The sequence below is a fragment of the Oxyura jamaicensis genome, chromosome 1 (assembly GCF_011077185.1).
Source record: "Oxyura jamaicensis isolate SHBP4307 breed ruddy duck chromosome 1, BPBGC_Ojam_1.0, whole genome shotgun sequence".
NCBI classification, from domain to species: domain Eukaryota; kingdom Metazoa; phylum Chordata; class Aves; order Anseriformes; family Anatidae; genus Oxyura; species Oxyura jamaicensis.
In genome coordinates, this window is record NC_048893.1 from 2,528,756 (window position 1) to 2,544,832 (window position 16,077).

Genomic DNA, 16,077 nt, shown 5'->3' on the forward strand with positions numbered 1-16,077 from the left:
TTGTACCAACTGGACCTGGCCAGGGATTCACTTCAAGGAACTGCTGTAACATTGGGCTGGACTACCTGAAATGGTGTTGCTCTCTGCTCTGGATAGGGTGGCTGTGCCATCATGGTCCCGTAATGCTTTGTAGAGGGAAAGCAGGGTGCCAAACAGTGCAGAGAAGAACAGTGGACAGGCCTTCTCTTGACATCCAGGAGTTGGAAAGACTTTAAAAAAGGACAGTCAGGCTCTCACAAGTGACCAAGATGGCATGGTTGGCGCACATGGCATGCTTATGTTTGTAGCCGGGTGTAGTGGCTATTTTATATCAAGCTACCTTGGATTAGCAAGGCAAACACTGTACTATTTTCCTAAATTGTTGACAACTTCCTAGCGTACGTGGATTTCACTGCTTGCGGTTGTCTGATTGCATCGTGAAGAAGCAGTGCTCTGCTGCTCTAACTAAAGCTGTGCAAATTCACCCGATTTTGAATACAGCCTTCTGTGTTGCACATTTGGGTGCCCACCCCTCTACCTGGCTGGATTAGCAACATCCACTCGGCATTGCTCCTTTTCAAAAATGTTTGCGAGCCCTTCCTGGAGATCTCCACACAGTATGTAAGGGTTGTTTCTTGAGATCTGAATCCATCTATGCTAAATATTCTGCCCCTTTCTAAGCCAACTCAAACTCTCTTTTTAGCATCCCGTACTCTGTGGTCTACAATATGTCTTGCTGGAGCTAGCTGGAGCTGTGCCATTTGCACAACGGTGCATTGGTTGTTGAGGAGGCAAGGAATTATGCTCGGATTTGGCTTTATTCACTTACTGTGTCGTGCCATCATGACCAGGCTCGGACCTTGGGGGACACACAATTGCTTTCCCACTCCCTGATTAATGGAGCAGGTAGTAAAAGGCACCAGAGGACCTCTTTGAGTCCTGAAGGTCAAGGGACTGCACGAAGTGCAAAAAAAAGGAGGTGGGAAGGGACGGCCTGTAAAAGTAATCCTTAGTCACCTATTTATCTGAGCCTCCTCAGTAATGCCCTATGATTCCCCTTGTAACAGGCAGAGGCCCAGGGAAACACAAAGGCTTTGCAGAGCGTGAAGTGAGAAGGTTGAGAAGCATCAGAGGAGTAAGAAACCTGTGGGCTGACTTATTGTGTTGTCTCCTCTCTCCCCAGGACTGTCCCCAGCTGCTGCAGGCAGAGAAGATCCTGGTGCCTGTGGAGGTGATCAAGCCCATCACCCTGAAGGCCAAGAACCTGCCCCAGCCACAGTCTGGCCAGCGAGGCTACGAATGCATCCTGAACATCCAGGGCAATGAGCAGCGGGTGCCCGCCTTGAGGTTCAACAGCTCCAGCGTGCAGTGCCAGAACACGTCGGTGAGCAAACCCCAGTGCCCTCAGCACCCCCAGGAGAGCTGCAGGGACCAGGGAGGACCATGAGTGCCTATGGCACTGTCCTGATGGGATCTAGAGCTGTGCTTGCAGCCCTTTTTACTTTATTGCATACCTGATTTCAGCTATAGTCAGAACTGGTAGCTTGCAAACTGCCCCTTTTGCTCTTTAGGTCTGGCTTGTGCTCCACCCTTGGGTCCCAGCATTTGGCCAAGCTGGAGCACCTTAGCCATGACCCACAGACATTATTTTCTGGTTAAAATGTCCATATCTTCACAGTGCCACATCCTTGTTTGCATCCAAGAGGGTTTCCAAAGGGACTGATGTTCCCGTCAGCACTGAGAATTAAATTTATTATGTGGGGGAATTAGTGAAGGGACACAAACAACACGTAAACAGTCTGACAGATGCCAGCAATGGGTCTGAGGAAGGATGAGATGCTAAAGGCTTGAGACAAGCCTTCCCCAGGCTCTGCTTCGTCCCTCTGCCCTCCTCACACCCCTGTTCCCCACCTGCTGGACCAGTAACCCCAGTCCCAGAGAGCCCCTGTGAGGCTTTGGGGCAGGAGCCGTGCAGATACGTGGTGGTGTTCTCCTAGCACGGCTCCTCTGGAGGCTTCTCCATGAAATTTGTGTCTCCCAGACATGCATTTGAGTCATTCGCATTGCTGTTATGAGATGATTTATTAGTCAAAGAGCTAATTACAGGCTTTAGCCACTTCACTGCAGCTCTGCCACTCCATGCCGGGCAGGGCTTGTTAAAACCCATCACAACATATTCTGCTGCATTAAGCAGCGTGTTGGAGATTACAGGCAGTTCACACGTTTCATGATCTGTCTGAAAAAAAAAAAGAAAAGCACACACACACAAAACTTTCCCAATGACACTGTCATATTTATTTTTTTTCTCCCCTCCCTCCCCCTGATTTTCATTACTGGTTAGTGGCCTGCGAGCATCCGGATTTGAGATTGAGAAACGAAGGGTTTGAGAAATTAAGAAAGCATTACACTATCTTCAAAACGAATTTCTTTTACAAAGTGAAAGCCTGGGGCTAGAGGAATATCATATGCACCTGAGCAGAGTCTACACTTCTATCCAAAGCATCTTAGCAGGGAGGAGCGCAGCCACCCTTCAGAGTCACAAATTATCTGGCACCAGGATGAGGCATCTCAGGGTAATTTTAAGCACAGTTGGGCTGAATGGGGGACTGACTGCCTCACCAGCCCTGGAGAGTCTCCCTTAGCCTCCTGGTTTGTGTTATTCAATAACTGAGCCTGATTTTAAGAGGTAATGGTGACTGTTCTCATGTTACCTGCATGCTTCAAGAAGCTGTAGCACCTATGACCAACAAAGTGGGCTCCAATGTATCCCCAGGTATATTTCCTCATGGGATGCCCGAGTGCTGTGACACTAGATCTTAACATTTAATTTGATGCCACGACACTCCAGGCTGCTCCTGAGCTGCTCACGGTGGCAGGGCTGGGTGCCAGGGCACTCCACAACCTTGGTGGTGCGCAGGGTCTGTAGCACGCCTGCCCCACATTTGGTGGTGGCTCCGGTGGGCTTCTGGCTTCTCCACGGGGAGAGGTTTATTTGGGATTAAACTCTACTCGTTGCTCTTCCGCATCGTACCTCTTCTTCTTTTCTTTTTTCCTCTCTTTTCTTCCCTTCTCTTTTCTTCTCTCTTCTTTTAAAGGCTCTTTGGCTCTCTGATTTGAGGCTATTTTTTTCCCCTGTGAGAAATGTTATTTCATTGTTGCTCTGGATTTACCAGACGCTAAAAGAAAGAGATGTGCAAGGGAGAGCCAGACAAAAGAAAGAAACATTCACACAGATACAAAAAAAAAAAAAAAAAAAAAAAAAAAAGGAACAGAGATGCCCAGGCTCTGAGCAGGTGGCAGAGGACACAGACAATGGGAAAGGAGTGCTGTAGGTACGTCTCCATCGTGATGATTTCCTTTCCTGCCAAAATTAGCATTCCGTCTGGAGCCACCGTGATACAATGAGCCCCTGCTCCGAGGGTCACCTGGCTTTAGGAACAGCTGTATGAGCTTGTTTGCAAATTGAATCAGCCCCCTTCAGCCGAGCTTTTTATTCAGCGGAGTAGCTGGATGAGGCGCTGAGCGTAGCACCTGCATTGCAGGCTTGGAGAAGGTCCAAAGGAGGGTGGGAGGATGTGTTGTGATGGTGTGTCCCTGAAGGGATGCTATCCTGCCAGCAGATCTTTCTGTTGGCGATGCATGCTAGACTAAGCAATCATTCTTGGCTTGTTTTCCGACGTAAGCCTCCAGTTCTGTCCCCTCCCATCATACAGGAGGCACCGAGGAGCTCAAATTCAGCTCCTGCAGAACACCTTCTGCAAAATGCAGGAGTTTTCCTGCTTTTACCCAGGATAGGAGCAGGGGAAAAAAAAAAAAAAAAAAAAAAAGCCTTAACTCTTGCTCCTGGCTGCCTGGTCCCTCAGGATCGACACCAGGGGAGCCGAGATGAAGACCAGGTCCATCCATCTTAAGCAGGAGCTTTTCTAAGTGGCTCCAAGTTCAATTAAGAGATGTTCTAAGGACACCCAGGTGGGGCCAGCCTATCTGATGGCCTGTCAGTAATGTCATATTCAGCACTGATGGTGCCTAGGTGCTTGGTCCAGTCAATAGCCGGCTCCGTCTCTCTCCCTGTCTTTCCTGGAGATATTTCATTTGATAACAGCAATAAGTCACTGCAGGCAGCACGCTTCGGGACAATTATTGTTCTTGTCAAGTGGTTTGAGCCTCTCAGCTCTGGGCTTTGTCCTCTATCACACCACCCAAGGCACACAATTATCACTCAGAGAGACCCTGCCTGCCATTCCTTATTGCACTTATGATAGCTCCGCCGACAGTCTGGACACGGAGTGATGGGAGGAAATGAAAAGGAGGAGAGCTAAGGAGGCATATAAATAAGTAAGTAAAAACGTCAGCAGAAACGGCTGGAACGGATCTATTAGGGCAGGGAGCAATCTCCCCAGTGGGAAGCACTGGGAGACCCAGCACTTGCAATCAGCCCAACACAGGCAGCAAACTTCAGCATAAGGGAGAGGAAAATGGGCGAGTGATGACCTGCCTGACTGTGCCATCACCAGCTTCAAAGACCTAAGCACACATTTGCTTTATGTCAGCCTGTCCCCTGCGTCTTGGCACATGCAGGCAGCACGCGCTGGTTTCCAGCAGTGAAATCACTGCTGATAATTTGCCTCGAAGCCCTTCGCAGGTCCCTGTGCTGCGAGACCCGGGGCAGGCCAGCTCAAAGCACTGGGTGACAGAGGAATAGGAAAAGCAAACACGTTGCGTTTGTCACGGTATTGCACTTGAGCAAGAGATCTCAGAAGCACTTGGCTCTGTGGCATGGCTCGCAGAGAGGGAGTGAGAAAACAAAAACAAAAACAGGGCCGGGAAAAAAAAAAGAGCAACTATTCCCAAACATGATGGGAAAACACACTTACAGGAGGCCAAAGGCAGATGAGCCCAGGGCTGAGTCATACATACGCCTCTCAATTATTGTTCAATTATTAAATTAATTTATCTACATTATTAAATTAATTTATCTACGTTCAAATATCGGAGAGGAACCCCAGTCATGATGTGGGCTCTTTTGACATGGGTGATCCACAGACACAGAGGTTCAGTCCCAGCTCTAGTAAGCAAAGAGTTCAAGGTGAAGGGATGGCTGGGAGCAAGGAGGTTTCTGCCTCCTGTTTATGGCTGGAAAATTGATGCAAAGAGGGATTAAATGCTTTGCACAGGGTCACGCAAGGAACTGGTGGCAGAGCCAGATACAGGAATCAGTCCCCAGGCCCAAGCTCTAATCACAAAATCAGTCTTTGTGCTGTCAAGGAAAACTAACACTAAAATAAAACCAAAATGCTGTTTGTCCGCAGATGTTTCCCTGCCATTGGACATGTTGGAGGTACATCACGTAACCACGCTTGGTTTATTGTCCTAAGCATGCCCAGGACAAACCACCAAAGGTCTTTGTGTTGCACAGCATCTCAGGAGGATGCACCAAGAGGTCACATCCCTCTTCATGGCTATGTTTGCCCAAACCCCAAGGCTCAGTGATCTACAAAGCCGAGTTCCTCTAATTCGGGGTGCTCATAGTCACTAACGGGATGCCCAGAGGAGCCAGGAACATGTAGATTAGTGTAAATCAAAGCATCTTGCAGCTCAGTCATCTAATGTCTGCATGGCTGTTACAAAACTGAGAGCTGTGATTTTTTTTTTTTTGCAGCCACGATCTCAGCCCGAGGATAGGGAGCTTGGTGGTGAAAACCTCCAGGAGACAAACAGGCACCGTGTTTACAGTGGCTTGTGCACAATATGTTAAACCGACAACAGCGTGGCAAATGCCACGGGCTCAGCCCCTGTTGTAAGGCTATCTGATACTAGCAAAGAGTTTAAGAGACAAAGAGCCTGGTGCTCGAGAGTTCATAACACAATGTGCTGTTCCTGTGAATTGCAACAGCTCCTTCTAGCAGCTTTTTGGCATTTCCTGATGGGAGCCAGCCTGCCTTTCTGGGAGGGCAGCCTCTCTTTCTCAGTTCGGGCCTCTCAATTGCCTGTAATTTTCTACTTTGACTTGCTATGCATGGTGAGAATCCGGATTTTGCAGACTTCGGGGTCAGATTTATGTCTTTTGAGCAATTTTTGCCTGTACTGGAGAAAGTTGTGCGAGGCGACATGTACATACAAGCCTTAGTGGTATGAATGCTCGTAGCAGGAGTGCCCAGGAAGCTCTGCTGTGCATCCTGCAGATCGATGCCTCAGCCCTTTTCTCTCCTCGGAAACATATTTCCATCTTATTGTTACGGCCGAGCAAATCCTTTTCAAAGACCCCTCTTGAGTTCAGCGGGCTTTGAACAGAGACCACAATGAGCTAGCAGCTCCTGTGGTCTGAGCAGGACGGAGCATCTACTCCCCGCTACTTTGCAAATTGCTCTGTTTTGCTGCCGTGCAGCCCACGAGCTGTCTGAGCAGACCAGGCAAGGCAGAGAGAGCATCCTCCTTCCAGCCCCCAGCTGGTTTCATCCCTGGAGCTCTTCCACGGGGATCTTGTTGCTTATTCCCTCGCATCCGTTCCCAGTTCTGGATCAATTCTTCCAAGTTAACAACCCTAATATGTGCTTGCCCCCAGTGCCACAGGCAGATAAGATCTAAAATCCCAGCTGGGCTCCTGCTGTTGGCACTGGGATTCTCAGTGGGATGAAAGGCTCCGGGGGACTCCAGCTGCCTGTCCCTTGGCAGCCCTGCCTAGGCTCTGCTAACAGATAAATCCCAATGCACACACATGAGGATCTTCCGAGGCAGAAATTAATGCTTCCTCATGCACCTACGGACTCAACTCGCGACTTAAGGGTGACCAGCCATTCTGCACATACGCTCCTTCCCATTTCCAATCAACGTTTGCCAAGCGCCATGCAAAGCAGGTGTTAGCTAAGCTCCTGACTGGCAGAAGATTAATTATTCTTTACTTTTCCGCCGCTCTCCTTCCCACTCCAGTCTCCCCATCCTTGCTCCTAGCTCCGTAAAGCTGTGAAAAGTCGGCGTTGTGAGTCCAAGCGGCTCTGCATCATCTTGCATCTTGCTGGCAGTGACACCGAGGAGTGTCATAAAAATGCTAATACTGAATGAGGCTGGCGGGCACAGCCCTATCACGCAGGACTCGGATAACCCGCGGCAGCTCTTTACTTCCATGGTAACCACAAAGCTCATACCCATAAATACCCTACAACTAGATCCTAATCACAGGGGCCTGCAGATTACCGGCTAATTGTGTTTAGTTTGTCCAAACAGAAATTACCGTGTGACTAGCACTCACTCTGCCGTAATGGACAGAAATCACCATATATGATTTGCTCTGCAATTATATGGCAATTAGTGGATACAGGAGAACCTGCCGCTGAAGGTTCAGAGCTTTGATACCTCTGTGGAAAACCGTTCTCAGACCTTAGTGATGGGGATTTTTTTGTGGTCCCTAAGACATATCCAGGAAAAACAGACGGTTTATTGAACTGTATTTAGTCTCATAGTGGAGAACACACTTCTTTATTAAGGAGTGGGAGTTTGTCCTGCTACAGATCCTAGTGCTGTGGGATCTTCCTGATCTCAAGATAGTAAATTCGTACAAGTGCTGCAGTCGGTAGCAGTGTCTCTTCCCTTCGTGCCTTGTTCCCATTCTGTCCTTTAAGCAACCATCGCTGTGAAGCATCCTATCCTGTTCCTCGTAGGAGGCTTTTTGCCTTTGGGTGAAGTGCTGGGTGGAAGCTGCTGATGGAGGCGGGCAGTGGGATCTATCGGGCAACCGAGTGAACTCTGTGTGAACTGACTTAGGATAAACCAAAATCTGGCTGAAAAAAAGCACACCAAGTACCACGTCTGAGAGTTCACCAAGTAGGGGGCTGGAAACAGCCCCCAGAGACCAGCTTCCATTTCCTTCATTAAGGCCAGATCCGCGTACCTTGACTCTGCCTGATAAGTATTTGTTTAAGTCTGTCTAACTCTCTCAAAAGATTTCTAAGCTTCTCTTAATACATATTTGCTGGAAACTGGATACCCTCTACACCAGCTGAAGCATTTCTGGTTCTGAACAGGGAAAAATAATTGCCTCCTGGGGCTTGTGTGTGTAAGAAACTCTGTCTAGTGCATCCCCAAATGAGATTTGCTTGTTTTTTTGGCAGCAGTATGGCACTGTTGATTCACAATCTGCTTGCGATCTCCAGCAGTCCCCAGACCGTTTTCTGCAGCACTGGCCAGTCACTCTAATTTCATATTTGTTTGCATCGATTTCTCCTACCGAAGAATACTCGCTGCTTGCCTGTGCTGAATTTCACTTTGTTGACTTTGGCCCCGTTCTACAAATTGTCAAGTTTGTTTTGAATTCTTAACCCTGCCTTTGGATGCTCTTGCACTCTCTCCCAGAACAGAGTCATTCACTAAAGCTGCTAGCACGGTCTGCAGTCCATCAACCAAGTCAGCAGTGGAAATACTGAATAATGCCAGACCCAGAGCAAAACTCCATTTGAAACACCCTCCCAGCCCAACAATGAATGATTTGATTTGGGACCTTTTTTGGCAGCCCGTTCATATACCTTATGGTTGATTCTTTCAGATCACATTTCCCTAGCTTGTTTATGGGAATCTCCTGCAGGACAGTAGCAAATACTCTACTGAAAGCTAGATAAATCACATCTGCTGCCTCCCCTTTATCCACAAAGCCATTAAGCCTGTCAAAAAAGGAAATTAGATGGGGCTGACACAATTTGTTCTTGACAAATCTATGCTGGCTGATTTTTATCACCTTATCATCTTGCAGGTGCTTATAAATTGATTGTTTAATAATTTGATGTACTTTCTTTCTGGGAAGCCGAGTTAGCCTGACAGGTCTATAATTACACAGAACCTCCATTTTCCCCCTTTTTAAGGCATTTCCAAGTTACGCCCATTCCCTGCTTTCAAAGACCTCACTCAGCACCCAAGAGCTCTTCAAACTAACATGTAGATAACCTTAGATACAAACCCAGCACCTACAGAGTACACAGCAGAGGTATATTTTGATGGCACATCCACAGTGCATAATGTACGCCTTAGAGGTGCACCCAAGAGTTGGCAAAATATTCTTCAGAGCTGTGTTAGAAGATACTTTGCCAACCCCATAATATACAAATATGCTGAAATCACAGAATATTCACCTAGTCGATAAGACTCATGGGCAGTTGAGATGGACATGGCTTGCTCCATTGAGAACCACAACTTTGAGAGCTTCCCATGGTTTTCTTGGAGGTAATGACAGGTAGGGAGGTAGGTGACAGCTCCATTTCTCTTGTTCACAGCATGTGGTATCAATTCTTGCCCACCCCAGGACCCTTCCCAACCTTTGGGCATGAAGTAAGGCTGGATTTGTTTGTTTGTTTTTTTTTCCTTTTGCTCTCCCACTTCTAGTATTCGTACGAAGGGATGGAGATTAACAGCCTGCCGGTGGAGCTGACAGTTGTGTGGAACGGGAATTTCAACATCGACAACCCAGCACAGAACAAAGGTAAAAAGAATTATTTCAACTTGTCCTTGGAAGCAGTAACCTTAGCAACGGGCCTCATCGTTCCCTATGCTTAACAAAGCTGCCACCATCTCCTCGTGCTATCTGGTGCAGACTTGTTCTCTGCACCCTGCAAATTACCAATTTTTTTTTTTTTTTTTTGTGCTTTTCCCCCTGGAGAAACACAACTCTCCCTCCCACTTGCATGGCTTTCCCCTTCATCCCCTTCGCTTCCTGCTTCTCCCCACTTTTTTTTGTATCTCGTGTCTTTGCCCCTCCTTCTCGTGCTTTCTCCCCCTCTTTTATTTCCCCTGCAATGATGCTCTTCGAGTTAACACTCCAGGAGATCAGGCACTCTCTGCTCAGAGGTGATGTGGTAATGAACAGGGCAAGGGAGAGGGGGAGGAGAAAGGCTGCAGCCTCACCAGGGGGAGAAGGCTCAACAAAGCAAAACCACAATGGCAAAGGACCCAGACCCACCTCCTGCCCGGAGCCCAGCTCTGTTTAATTACCATGGATGGCACGGGGTTGATGTGTCACTTGCAAAGGGCTATTGCTTCTCCAGGTCAGAGACAGGGATTTTGGCTGGAGATGGAGGGTCCAGCCATATCATCTTCTTCTTGTCCTTCACCCTCACCCACCTGGAGCTGTTTCCATCAGGCTCCTTCTCCGCTCAGCCTCTTACAGCTCAGACCTGCAATCTTTCCTTCTCACACCACCACCCGTCAGAAGTTTCTCCCTCCCTCACTTCACCTTCCCTTTTTTCTTGGACACTCCCCACTACTCGTCCCACTCCCTCTCTCCCTATCAGGTGTTCCCCCACTCCTCTCACACCATCTCGCACCCATCCTTGAGCTGTGCTGACCCCTCTCCCTACTGCATGACCCTTTTCCATCAAAGGGATAGTTTGGATTATACCATCATGTTTTGGGGCAAAAAGGCAACAGCCACATGCACATGGCTGCCCAACATGGAAGCACACAACACATTCTTTCGTGGGCATAGAGCTTTATTTACTGGCACAAATATAGTGGTTAAAAGCAGAATTTTTGACAGTGCTGCAAATGAGCAAACTTCCTTGTCTGGAAAATCAGGAGGGAGAGGCAGATAGAGGATTAGATCCAGTGTCTTTCTCAGTGCAGTTGCAAGATGGTATCCACCACTTTTACAACCAGCGTCACGTAAGCTGGGCTGGTGGGCTGAAAGGCTGAACTAAACCAACCATTGTGAGCAGGTCAGCTCAAAAAAAAAATGAGGGAAAGCAACAGAAAAATAAGGAAGTACCAGTATCCCGGGAGGCCTGCAGCACACTGTGATTGACACGTTTTGAAAACTTTTATTGCAACCCGCCTGGAGAAATAAAAAGTTTTTGAGCTTTTCCTTGCCTTGGCCAGCACTTGCTGACTTCTATGAGAGCAAGGTGCAGGTATGGAGAGCTGAAGCTTTTCAGCACACGTATCCAAAGCCTTTGAGCTTTTGGGCTGTGCATAATAAAAACTACAGACAAGACTTTAGTCACTTACTGACATGGCAAAACAGAAGTACAAAGGGAAAATCCCCCATCTTACAACGAAAACCACCAACACCCACACAAATGCACAGATAAACTAGCCTGAAAGCCTCAATTCTGCCATCTTCAGCCTCGGGGAGTAGACTTTTGCTATCAGCCCCCTGTGCAACTCAGGCCTCAGTTTACACATGTGTAAAAAAAGGATAAATAGCAGGATCTTATTTCATAGAACTGCAAAAAATATTAAGCTTTATTTGGAAAAGAAAAAAAGCTTTGACTGCCTCTAATCACTTATTAGCAGCCCGAGATGGAGCTAAGCACTAATCTTTGCTGTCTGTATTAGAGGAGGATCAACTTAGTACTTCAAAGTGTAAAACAGTCTGAATTTTTGGAGCAGAAGAAGGGGGAAAAGCTGATTGTGAATTCCTGGATTCAGCCTCATACCAGACCATTGTGGTTTTATTATTCTCTCTTAGGATTTACGTTAAGGGAGAAACCTGAGTGACTGTACCTCGACACCGAGTGCTGGGTAAAGTGTTCCAGAAAAATTCCCCAGCGTGAAGTTTAGGTTGTGGGTAGAGAAGGTTTAGGAAACAATTTGAAGAGGGAAAGCTGAGGCTGAGACTAGTGGTAGGGTAACATATTCTAAGAAAAAGGAAGGATCTGAGGCCATGTCACTGCCCAAGCACTTTTATTCCCAACCCTCCAGCTTACAGCCCATCACCTTACTGAGGGCAGCACCCCTTCTGCTTTCACCTCCCAAGAATATATTTTATCTCACCACTCTATCAGGGTGGAAATATTCTATCCCCAATTTTTTATCCCCCTGCAGAAGTCCCACTCTGCCTGTGGGACAAGCATCCCAAAACGCCTCCCCGCCTCTCACCTCGCTACGCCCCCCGACATCCCACCACTCACCCATCTTGTCTGCATCTCTGAGGTCCTCTCCCTTTTCCTATCCCCACAGTTCACCTGTACAAGTGTGGGGCCATGCGTGACAGCTGTGGCCTGTGCCTGAAAGCCGACCCGGACTTCGAGTGTGGCTGGTGTGAGGGGCAGAACCAGTGCACACTGAAGCAGCACTGCCCGGCCCAGGACAGCCAGTGGCTGGAGTTGTCCAGCACCAAGGGCAAATGCACCAACCCCAAGATCACAGATGTAAGTCATGGATCTGCAAGAAGCCGGTGTGTCCCATCTCGTACCCTTGCCTCGGTTTATTTTCCTGATTTGGCTTTGGGTTGGTGAGGGGAAGGTCAGTGCTGGGTACCCCAGAGCCTGCGAGCTGCTCACACAGGGCTGGCAGGTATCACATGAGGCATTTAGGAGGCCTGGGCCTTCTGGAGGTGAGACAAGACACGTGGGGACATCTCAAATCGACTATGTGGGAGTTATCAATTGAAGGCTGAAAGAGCCTCTCTAGCCAGACTGGTTGAGAAGAGAAGCTAGCTGAGTGATCCTGGAGTGTTTGGAGCTTTGCTGACAGGAGGCCAAGGAAGAGGGCAGGTCGTGGTTCATGCCTCCTGGCAGCAGGATGCAGACAGCATCATGTCCAGGAAAAAAAACGAGACTCCGCTAAGTCCCACGGAGTAACTCTTTTCTGTTTGCTTGGCTGACTTTGCAAGGTGAAAGACAGCCCCACTGATCAATCAAAGCCCTGTGCAATTGTCAGCCTTCCCTTCCGTAGGCTCAAGGAGAAGGCAGGCTCAGGCCAGGTCTAAGGGAAGCTTGGAAATCAACTATTAAGTGATAACGGGAGAGGGCAAGGCTGGGTGGTTGGAAACCTTGGAAGGTTTCCTATTGATTGTGCTGACTGGGCCAAAGGAAGAGTTAGGGGCAAGGTGCAAAGGGGAGATAAGAGAATAAAACGGTGATAGAAAGAGGAAACGAAGGTAGAGACAGCAAGGGAAGGAAGCTGGAACTTCAGCCTTAAGTGATTTTATCTGCTCTTAGGATGCCTCTACCATCATGATGGACAGCATTTGCAAGGTCATAGGCAGGCAGACTGACAGATCTGAGCCATGATAATGGGAAGTACACCCTTACCAACTGCCCCCTGCCTCAAGCATTTCCCAGTCACCGTACTTTAATGAACACGAGTAAACTTTCAGCTATGGATATGGTATTTGAAACTGAGGACAGCAAGGAAGAAAACGAGACAGAGAAGAGAAGGGAAAGGACAATGAGGAAAATCTGGCCTCCGTGGCTGTGCTTTAATATAAAATAATAAATATTTTCCTAGAAACTAAGAAAACATTTTTTTTTCAATTGTATTTAATTAAGAATCAAAAGATGTGGGTGTTATGGCCCTAAATAGTGTCCATGGATGGAGGTTTTTTGTGAGCAAAGTCTGGGTAGAATCTGGTTTTCCTATATGTCATTGAAAGGAGCGCCTCTCATTTTGTTCCTGTCCATCTTCCTGCAATCTGTCACTCTTCAAAGTACCCAAGGAGCTGTATTACCTGAGCCATGCTAATTATGGTGTTTCCAAGGTGGAGATCCCCACCACACCTGCATTTGTCTGCAGCTGGTCATTCTGAACCCACCCGAAGCTGTGAAGCTAAGCCCAGAGATACCCAGAACGAACAGCTACTTTGAAAATTCACTTTTGAGGCCTTGCAAATTATAGGGAGCTAAGGGGAAACCTGTTCTGAATCTTTTCCAATTCTCAAACCGTGGGAAAGGTTCAGAATTTTTATGGAGATTCACAGGATTTAGTACTGGGGAGGAGTCAGACGGCCAACTAAAGCTGAAGTCCAAACCACAAGGGCTTGACCATGCAGTAACCTGCAGTAACCTGCAGCTCCATCCATATTTCTCCACCATGCTTTGAACCCAAACCCTGCACCTACAGTCTCTTTACGAAGTGAAAACCACTCGTTCTCTGCGTTACAGCTCCAGAAGGGATACACTTCTAATTCTGCTGGCATTTCCTCCAGCAGCTCCCAAAGCTCGCACAGATCATTGCAATATTCGCTCATGAAATATTCCAACTGTCTGGTGCGATCATAAGTAGCTCTTGGAAAGTCTTTTTTTCTGAGCCATTAGCATGGAAGTAATCTCAAGTGACTGGATATATATTGCAGCTAATGGCACGTCTGGAGCGGTTGGTAAGAGCAAGTGTAGTCTGGCCAGGAGCCAGGGAAATATCCGTGCAGGCGAGGGAGGAGAAATAACACGTGTCCTCACACTTGCATAGGCACACACACACACACGCATGCACCCCAGCACACAGCTTCCCACAACCTGCACTTATTTCCTGGCTCCTGCATTTATATTGCCACTCGGTGAAATTAAAGGACTTAGAGGCTCGCTCAGCCACAAAAACCTTCCGTCGGAGTGACAAGTGGTGGCATTAGGCTGATGCTAGCGGAGGGCGTAAATTGTGATGCAGCGTCATAGCTCTGGGTCTTGAAGAGAAAGCTGAAGCTCCCTGGCAGCTTTCGTATCCCTGGCTGCGTTCCCCTCTGCAAAACTGACAGGTCTCATTCCAGATTTTTGCACCTGTGATAGGAACAGGCTCTTTCTCCCTTGCTGTGAAAACAGTGCAGTAGCACCTTCTTCTTGTTGTAGGCATCTGTGGGAGTGAAGTGAGCTGGGGTTAAAAATCTCCCGTACGCTCCTGGGAGAATACCAAATCCCCCAGTTTTAAGGAAATGTATGGGCTTTGAAGCTTGCCTTCAAAAATAATAATGATAATTAAAAAAAAAAAAAAATTTGTTTAGTAGGGGATTTTCAGGGATGTTGCGCTAACTTCAATCTAGGAAGTTTCCTATTGATGTTTTTTGAGTCATCACAATTTTTTAAAATCCTCATGAAAGGAGGATCATAACGTTTCCATTGAGTTTCTGTGACTTTTGTCTCAAACTTACCCCTAGTTCTTAAAAAATTAAGGACTTTTTCTAGCAAGATGTTCCTTTTTACACTACGCTTCCTTTAATTCTTTGTAATGACATTAGTTATACCATCAAAAAAAATCCTCTTTTGACATGCTGTGGGATACATTCCACATTCTAGCAAGTACTTTCAAGGATAGGTGAGCCCTAATTAGCCACAGACCTACCCTACTAGACACCTACCTTACTGGAACAAGTAAAAACTACTTGATAGCAAGTTTAATAACCACAAAATGGTAGCAAAACATTTAACGGGGAACTGAGTTCTTTCTAAAAAAAAAAGAGTGTAATACATAAGGAAATAAAATAAAACTGGGAATTGTGATTTAACTTTCTCTCTTCACTTTTAGTACATCTTAGGTTGGTTTTGTATGGTATGGTGCAGTCTGCACCATTATCTAGATATTATCTAGCCTTTCATCATCATTCATATAAAGTGTTTTGTTTTATCGGAAGGGGATTAACTGATGTCTGTGAAATAAACATTTCAAATATAAAACTTTGCTTGAATAGATATTTATTAAAGATTCAAAATCAAAGTATTTTGGAATTGCCATTTTTGGGAAATAGCTCAAGTTCTCATTGCTGAGTCCCCAGCTGAGACAATCAGTATTAGTTTATCCTCGAATAGAAATTCCATTTTTATGCTATTTTTTTTTAAGATATGTTCCTCATTTTCTGGATGATAACCACAAATGCTTCTCTTTTTCTGTTTCTCTTTATCCATCTTCTGCTTGTCTATCATCATCACAGGCCACACAAAGGTGAAATCTTCAGCCAACCCAAATAAATCTCATCTGTCTGTTTTATAAATGTTGTGATATTTTCTTTTTGGACTTAAGTGTCTGCTTGACTTTCAGAGTAGGAATAAGCCTGCCACAGATCTGATTTTGTTGGCTCGAGTGGAACTTGAGTGTGTTTTGGACCGGAGATGTTATCTGGCCTGGTCAGTGCAGTGCAGACTGAAGTTGCTGTGGCTTTGGGGCATCAGAAATGATCAGGACCCATCACTGCAAGTGTCAGTCTGGGGTGTGGAGTAGAGACAACAGGAATGTCCCTTCCAGCTTTGGCTTTTTGGAGTTGCTGTAGCAGTATTCCCCGGTATATCTAGTTTTGATAAAAAGCAAAGACTGATGAATTTCACTTTATCCTAATACTTCCTTTCATAGTTTTCTACCCAGACCATTGCAGAGGACTTGTGCTGCAGAAGTTGCGTCTACACTAGACAAACCTGG

General features: G+C 46.8%; 1 protein-coding gene across 2 annotated transcripts in view; it reads left to right on the forward strand.

Moving 5' to 3' along the window:
* PLXNA4 (plexin A4) overlaps window positions 1–16,077 on the forward strand; it is a 407,314-nt gene that overhangs the window by 318,734 nt on the left and 72,503 nt on the right. For both annotated transcript variants that reach the window (XM_035315928.1, XM_035315929.1), the window contains exons 10-12: window positions 1,163–1,363; window positions 9,346–9,442; window positions 11,917–12,107. In XM_035315928.1, coding sequence (XP_035171819.1) covers window positions 1,163–1,363; window positions 9,346–9,442; window positions 11,917–12,107 — 489 coding nt within the window. The remainder of the gene's footprint in view (window positions 1–1,162; window positions 1,364–9,345; window positions 9,443–11,916; window positions 12,108–16,077) is intronic.